This window comes from Chamaea fasciata, unplaced genomic scaffold (assembly GCF_029207755.1).
Source record: "Chamaea fasciata isolate MVZ Bird 193981 ecotype frontalis unplaced genomic scaffold, bChaFas1.0.hap1 SCAF_3, whole genome shotgun sequence".
In the NCBI taxonomy this organism is placed as follows: domain Eukaryota; kingdom Metazoa; phylum Chordata; class Aves; order Passeriformes; family Sylviidae; genus Chamaea; species Chamaea fasciata.
In genome coordinates, this window is record NW_027094088.1 from 794,697 (window position 1) to 803,014 (window position 8,318).

Sequence of the window (8,318 nt, forward strand, 5' to 3'; positions counted from 1 at the left end):
GTGGCTGGAATGGAGTAGTAATCCTGGAGTCTCCTTAGATAAAGCTAAATGTCTTGGGAGTGTGATGGAGACTTGTAGCCTCTGTGTTTGGCCAGTCCATTCTTACAAAGCAGCTCAAAGACTAAATTACGACATACGTCACAGGTTGCATACATTTTGTTTCCGTGTGTAGAATTTGAGTGAATTAGATTTGTGAAAGAATAGATTATTTTGGCAGTTCTCCAGTGGTTCCATACCTGGATTGCAGCACCTGCTATTGAAAGAGGGGTAAGGAGGCATGTGTGCACAGATGAAGGGTAGCACCAGAAGAGGAGGAACAGCGGCTTCTAAAATCCTCAGGAGTCGCAGGGAGTTTATTTCTGAGGAGAAGCTTTAAGGTTTCAGGTCCTCCAAAGATAACCTCCCACAGAGAAGAGGACAAGAAAACGTTGCCACTGAAAATATTGCATTTGTGGCTCTTGGTAGTTAGGAATGATTCAATGTACTTGAAGCTTCTCACTGTGGGACCTCTGCAGGTACTGTAGTCCTCACCCTGCTTGTCACAAACGAGCTCCCAGAGGCCTGTACTGTCCTGAGAGTGTCTCCAGAGACACTCCTGGAACTTTTCTGTTAAAATTCCATAGATAATGTCTGCGAGTATTAAAGGGGTTTCCTGTCCAAAGAAAATGACACATTTAGAACCAGACATTTCGAACCTGTTCTGGTTAGGTGGAAATGTTTCTAAACCCTGCTTGTGAAATAAATAAATGTATAAATGCAGCTACCTTTGGGGCGGGTTCAGTGAGTCCTGGGAGACATTCTGCACTCTGAGTGGGAGGATGGCATACAACGGAACGTACGGGGACAGATGTCAGAACCAGAGCCTTGTGCTTTTGGCCTTGAAAGCACGAGTTGGGTTTCTGCCCCAAAACTGATTGCGGTGTTCTTTCTTGGCAGTCTGTCTACAAGACAGTGTGTTAGCATTCTGGAAACACGGCATGCAAGGAAGGAGCTTCAGATCAAATGAGGTGAGTGCTGCCTTTTGCTTCAAACTCTGCCTTCTGATGTCAGCCACGGGGAGGAGAAACGCACAGTGCTGTTGTCTGGAAACGAGTGAAACGTTTCAGTGACTGCCTAGGTTAGACCCAGAGGCTGGAGTCTCGTTCTAAGCTTGATTCATGAGCTCTAAAGCACTGGTGGAGCTGTACAAGAATCCCTCACACCTAACAAGCCAAGCAGAAACAAGAGACCGGGCCAGGATGCCACAGAAAATACCCAAGCCTGATTCTTGGTGATATTAATCTTCACCTTAAACTCCTTTGAAGACCACTGTCAGTTCCTGAGCCTATCACATCTGGCTGTGAAAATTTGGGCTTTTCCAGTGGTTCCACTGCTGAACTTCAGCTTTTTGTCAGTGTCAGATGAGTGGCCTGATGTTTTTTAGTCTCTTCCATGTTCTCCTGGCTAACAAATACTTGGAGAATTGCCCACCTTTCACAAAAAATACTTTTTCATCTTCAGTAGGAAAATACCAGATTGACCTAAACATGGTTTGTTGGGGTTTTTTGCCTAAAATGTCCTTGTAGTCCCTTTTTCAGCGCATTTGATGCAATTTTTAGATGGAATTAAGCCATTATAACTACCTTCTCAAATAGGTTTATTTTCTCCCTCGCTGCAAACCTTGTGTACCTCTCAGTGGAAATGCTGAGCTCTGTAGGAATTCAATGGATCCTTTAATTTGGCTGGAGTCAGACTGCTGCCTATTTCCAAGGTGCGGACGTTCCTTGTGGCTTTTGTGCCTTGCCCTGCCCGTGGCTCCTCCGAGCCTCTGCTCAGCTGGGAGCACCACGGCAGCCAGGCAGTTTGTAGTTCATGACGCATCAGGAACTCTGGCTTGCTTGGTGGCTGCCAAGCCAAAGGCAGAACCTAAATGAAGAACTGAAAGCAGAACTGGGCTGTTGACAGAGAGCAAGCCACCTGAAACTTTTTCTCTGTGGAACACGTCTAGGGGAAGCTTTGGGGCCTTTTCAAATTCCTTCTCTCCCCTGGCTGCCCCACTAGCTGCAGCTGTTAAAAGAAAGAAACCAGTTTCCTGCTGTAATATGAAAAGCCTTCAGTGCCAGGCTCAGGACTTGACGGTGTTTGTTACTTTTGGGGAATTTTAGACTCTGTGGAAGTTCTTGCACGGGACAAAAAGCTGACTGACTTAACTTGCAGCGTTTTTTTCTTTGAAGACGTTATTAGTTCAGATTCCCTGTTCTAATACAGTTGGCCTAATTGAGGATGACTTGAGCTGCTTGCAGAGTTATTTCCTTGCACAACTGTGGCCTTCCACAGTGGTTTGATCGAGTGTGAAAAATGAAAGAGGGAACTGTGAATTCTGACACCAGAAGCTCAAAATTTGGGCAAAGATTGTACAGCCTTGGCCTCACAGAAAGCAGAAATTAATTTTCTTCTAACAGTGAAGTATTTCATTAGTGTGAATTAAAATTCTCTTGCAAGTTCTCTGCAGCAGAAGTGAGTTCACCAAGTCAGGCACCATTACTGGGATCTGGGAAGGAGGCGAGAACGTCTCCTTTGCCCGGGAGTGGGAAATTCAGCTGTGTAGAAGAGGAGCTGTGTGAACAGTGCTGCCTGTTCACAGAGTGGCTGTATGCCCTTTGGAGTGTGCACTGGGCTCTGGTTGACTTGGACATGGTGATTTTCTGGGTGCTTTGACACTCACATGATCATAGAGATGCATCGCACAGGTACAATCCACCAAACACGACACACAGATCTGAAATTCAAAGGGTGGCGTTTTCTTTTGGCAACGGACACAAGCACCACAGATTAGATCATGTTTCTCTGCCAAGGTTTTCAGAGTATGAATTTAGTGCACCCTTGCTATAATGCAGCATTTCAGCAAAATGTGTTTTATGTGTGATTTGCCTGAGCCGTTTTTGGATATCCGCCCTGGAGTTCCACTAATGGCGCCCTGTCCCTTTCAGGCAGGGCTGTAAAGAGAATTGCACTGCTCGCTCAAGTACCAAGCTGAGCCCTGCTGTTGTGGTGGCAGTTGCTCCCAGAGGAATTCCTGTGATGAGGGAGGAACTAGAGAAAACTTTAATATCTTAGTTAAAAGTGACTGTTGCGTTATAATCTCTGTTGGGTTTTAACTGGCAGTTGGTAACATCAGTCACAGTCAGTTCTTTTATCTTGACTGATGCTAAAAACAAAACGAAAACCCTTGTGCTCTTAACGTGTAAATATTTATTTTTATTATCTAGATCACGCAAGAAATTTCTGATAATACAAGGATATTCAGGCTTCTGGGATCTGACAGGTAAGGTGAGGAGTAAACAGGGCATACGGAAATAAAGGAATAATGTGTGTTCCTCTGCCTTGTAAAAGTTCTTTTTGCATGTCTCTTGAAAATTCCTTTTTAGGCATCTTAGACATTCCTTTGTGTTCATGTCTGTCTTCCCATCCTTCACTTTTACTTTTCACTTTCTTAAATTCAAAATAAAATAATCTTCTAAAAGTGTCTGTGGCCTTCCAGAAGTACTCAGCCACACAAGAAGCTCTTCCTTGGCTGCACTCACGGTCTCCAGGAGTGTTTCCCTTTTTGTATTGTAATTCTTTTGTTTAATTTGGTGAAATCTTTACTTTCAGCTGCTCTGCTGCAGTAGCCCATCAAGATCTGCTTCTGGAGATAGATGCAAAAAATACTTTAAAAATGTAAATATCTCACTTTCACCCCCAGAAAAGAAATCTGCCAGTTGTTCTCCCAGCATGATAGCTCAGGTCTTGTAGGAGCTCTGACAGCTGCCAGTGTAGCTGTTGTTTGGCATCTGCTTTTGGGACAGGAGCACGCTGTGTGTGAGCCAGCTGCCGTTTCAGGAGTGTCACCGACTTCCTCAACTCTCTCTGCCCTGGTCCTGAACTTTGTACTTCTGTAAGAGCCACAGGAGCAGCGGCTGTTCTGTCTTGAGGGGGGCGCGTGCTGATGTGACAGTTTCTCCAGTAAAGAGTTCACAAGAGCTGCAAAGACAGGCTTTAACTTTTCTTCTGAGAATTGCCTCTGTCTTCCGCTGCTGGCAGTAAACCCATGTGGCATCTTAGAATGACACTGCAAATAATTGCCTTGTAGGAGTGTCCTCTTCCCCAAACATGGCCCGTCTATTTCTGGCTTGCTTTGATAGGTTCTCAAGTCTAAGACAACGTTTAAAGAGTTTGCACGGCAATGAACATTCATTCCAATTTCTTTACATGCCCTTTTCCTTGCAGCTCTGTCCTGTTCTGTGCCTGAGCTGTGAAGCCTTTTCCCAGTACCAAGTCCTTTCGCAGGCAGTTCACAGGAGCTGCTGTTCTGGGAAGCAAAAAGCCCGGTGTCAGTCTAATGAGAGCTCGTGCTGCTTTCTCCTCCTGAGCAGGGAATTTCCTCATGGCACGAGCTGGCGTGGCTCCCTTTAGGGAGCACATTGAGTAGAGGTCAGGTCTTTCAAGCCATAACTTTCCTGTCTGAATGCACGAGAGATGGGTTTGAGTTTCCACCGTCTGCCTTCACTTCAGGATGCTTGTGGAGGAGAAGTCAAGCATGAGCAATCCTGGTCTGTTCAGCACTTTTAGCAGTTCTTGCCTGATGAAAAAAAATTAAATAGTTTGTGAAACAAAATTGTGATGGCTGATTTCTCTCCTTTGAAGAGAAAGGTCTGATCTAGGTCATCCCTTATGATCTTTGCAGTTGCAGGCCCGTGTCACCCAGTCTCTTGTGTCCAGTGCTGGCCAAAAGTGGCTGGCAGGAAAAAGGAAAAGACTCTTCACACAGCAGTCCTTTCCTTGAGGATTCTCTTGGCCTGCAGATTTTTGGCTGTGGGACTCTCAGAGCTGGAGGAAGTTTCCGTGGATTAAGTTCCATGGGCTCAGGGATTAAGTGGACGCGCTCCCAGAAGGATCAGCTTTGTTCACCTGTCATTCCTGTGGCAGGGGGCAGAGGAAGAGCTCTCGGAGCTGGAGCCTGATGAAGGGGTTTGCTTTGCAGAGCTCCAGGAAAGCTCAGGCCCAGTAGGGGAGCGATGGACACGTTTCAGAAGCCCTCACTGGAAGGATGAGAGGCAGCAGGGATACGTTGCAGCAAGGGAATTCCCAGTGGGATAAAGGCGTACACGTGATTGTGAGGATGGTTCAGCACTGTAGCAGGAGCCCAGGGAGGCTGGGGGAGAGTCTGGACAAGACTCTGAGCTTGCCCTGAGGTTGGCTTTGGTTTGAGGGGCTTCTGGACTAAAGGCAGCCAGGGCCAGAGACGTGACGAGTCAGACGGGTCCTAGAAAGGAATCTTTAACTGTCCCCAGGGCTGTTTTTAACGGAAGGATCCCTTGACAGTGTGGCTGTTTGATTTACCCTGCAGGGTGGTGGTGCTGGAGAGCAGGCCGACGGACAACCCGACAGCCAACAGCAACCTGTACATCCTGGCAGGGCACGAGAACAGCTACTGACAGCGGGGCAGCTCCCTGTGAGGACAACACTCCTGCTGCAATTGCACAAAAGCTGCAGTGACCCCACTCGAGTTACTTCATAATTTATTGTGGCGTGAGAGGAAGACGGGAGTTGTCTGTGGCATGGACGCAGAAGCATTGCAATACCACGGAAGTGCTTAAGTTACTGTTATGTAATCTTTGTACATACGCAGTGTTTTCTTCAGTGCAACTTGTTGCCGAAGCCCTACACTGACTTTCTGTAGATAGAGGTCCTCCTGTTGAGTACAAGTGTCTTACCTGTACAGATGTAAAAGTCACTGAGGATGCAAAAATTAAATCGGGGTACTATTATAAGGACGTCTCATGTGTTTATTATAAAGTGGGGTTCTAGCAACAAATACAGTACGTTTAGCAACACTATTGTATTTTATTATATGTAATTTACTAATACAAATAAATATTAACTTTTAGAAATTGTAACCAAGGCTGTAATCAGATTACAATCTTGTTTTAATTTCAACACAACACACTGGTGTTCATGTTTGCACAATGTATTGAGATGTGATGTATTTAGTCACACAGGTAAGCTGTGACTTTGTGGATATGACTTGGGCTTCAAAGTTCCTTTATTTCGTTTATTTGGGTAGATTCCTTTGTGAAACAAACCAGTTAAACACCTGTATTTTTATATTTAATTAAAACTTTCCTTACGATTACTTCTCTATGCTTGAAAACAATACCTTATGGATGGGTGTCAGTCCCAGACTAGTGGTACCTGGCTGTAATTCTGCAATAGGTGTTTGAACTATTAGTGTATGCAATGAGAAAAAAAGTAGTCAGTACTGTTTGTCTTACTCAATAGCTTCATATCACGATGAAAAGGAGCAACATTCCACACTGTGGAAATGGCTCAGAGATGTTGCCATTTTGACTTCTATTTTTTGGTTTTTTATTTTTGGCCTTATAACCATTTTCACACTTCTCTTGATTTTAGGATGTTAACACATGGCCAAAATTTAGTTACTACCTCATGGAAACAATACAGTGGTTACTACGCATCACGGGAACTTAGTTTGGATCAGAAGTGGTTTCGATTGCTACTTTCCAATGGAGTGTGTAAATGCCAAGTTTTAAGCAAAATGCACACATGTGACTCCTTTTTTTTTTTTTTTTGTATATGTTCTTTATATTTTATTGTGATACTGTACACTAAAACCAAACTAAATTAAAAGTGATTTATGGCCTGCGTTATTGTTGTGATGGGTAATGCTTTGAAACATGTTCCCTAATGTATATAATGTAAAATAAATTTTTTTAACATGTTGTTGTACAATTAGATTATCACCTGCACTGATTTTCCACATAAGATAAAATGGAACATACTGAGGTTTCGATTCTGCTATTAAATGGTTGTGCCAAACACGGAAGTCTCGGAGTGTGTGAACAGAGGTTGCTGGAGCTGCACTCAGTTTGGGTTGGCACCGAACCCCTCCTGGCCTTGGGGCACTGGATGCGGGGATTTGAGCTAAGTCTTGCCACGTTGCACCTGCCGGGCTTTCTCCCCTCCGTCTCCTGCTTCCCCACCTCTGCTGACGGAAAAAGGGTGGAAGGGCCAGAAATGAACATGAGAGGCGTGTGGAGAAGGGAGCCCTGTGCTAGGGCAGGCAAGGCTGCCGTCTGTGGTGGCAGCGGGACGGCTTTGCCTCTCCCTGCTGCCCCAGGTAACAAGGGAAGGGCTCCTGCTTTTCTCAGGGATTGTCCTGGGGCAGGAGTTGGGGTTTGTGCCACAAAACAACTTTTCCCTCCTCGCGACCTGCTTGCCTGCTCTGCTGACACCGCAGCCCGCGACACGGGGCGGGCGCCTGCTGAACCCAGAGGTCGCCTTGGGCCCACCCACGCCCTCGTGTCCCACACGGATCCGTCCCGGTGTGTCCCGCACGGATCCGTCCCTCGTGTCCCTCACGGATCCGTCCCTCGTGTCCCTCACGGATCCGTCCCTCGTGTCCCTCACGGATCCGTCCCTCGTGTCCCACACGGATCCGTCCCTCGTGTCCCTCACGGATCCGTCCCTCGTGCCCCACACGGATCCGTCCCTCGTGTCCCTCACGGATCCGTCCCTCGTGTCCCTCACGGATCCGTCCCTCGTGTCCCACACGGATCCGTCCCTCGTGTCCCACACGGATCCGTCCCGGTGTGTCCCACACGGATCCGTCCCTCGTGTCCCACACGGATCCGTCCCGGTGCGTCCCACACGGATCCGTCCCTCGTGTCCCACACGGATCCGTCCCTCGTGTCCCACACGGATCCGTCCCGGTGTGTCCCTCACGGATCCGTCCCTCGTGTCCCCCACGGATCCGTCCCGGTGTGTCCCTCACGGATCCGTCCCTCGTGTCCCTCACGGATCCGTCCCTCGTGTCCCTCACGGATCCGTCCCTCGTGTCCCACACGGATCCGTCCCTCGTGTCCCACACGGATCCGTCCCTCGTGCCCCACACGGATCCGTCTCTCGTGCCCCACACGGATCCGTCCCTCGCGTCCCTCACGGATCCGTCCCTCGTGTCCCACACGGATCCGTCCCTCGTGCCCCACACGGATCCGTCCCTCGTGCCCCACACGGATCCGTCCCTCGTGTCCCTCACGGATCCGTCCCGGTGTGTCCCACACGGATCCGTCCCTCGTGTCCCTCACGGATCCGTCCCTCGTGTCCCACACGGATCCGTCCCTCGTGTCCCTCACGGATCCGTCCCGGTGTGTCCCTCACGGGTCCGTCCCTCGTGTCCCACACGGATCCGTCCCGGTGCTTCCCTCACGGATCCGTCCCGGTGTGTCCCACACGGATCCGTCCCTCGTGTCCCTCACGGATCCGTCCCGGTGTGTCCC

At 48.1% G+C, this 8,318-nt stretch overlaps 1 protein-coding gene across 5 annotated transcripts in view; it reads left to right on the forward strand.

Moving 5' to 3' along the window:
- Window positions 1-6,858, forward strand: part of MAP4K3 (mitogen-activated protein kinase kinase kinase kinase 3) — a 56,965-nt gene extending 50,107 nt beyond the window's left edge. For all 5 annotated transcript variants that reach the window (XM_066177641.1, XM_066177642.1, XM_066177643.1 and 2 more), the window contains 3 exons: window positions 937-1,007; window positions 3,249-3,304; window positions 5,369-6,858. In XM_066177641.1, the coding sequence (XP_066033738.1) occupies window positions 937-1,007; window positions 3,249-3,304; window positions 5,369-5,456 (215 nt within the window). In that variant the 3' untranslated portion in view covers window positions 5,457-6,858. The remainder of the gene's footprint in view (window positions 1-936; window positions 1,008-3,248; window positions 3,305-5,368) is intronic.
- The last annotated feature ends 1,460 nt before the right edge of the window (window positions 6,859-8,318 follow it).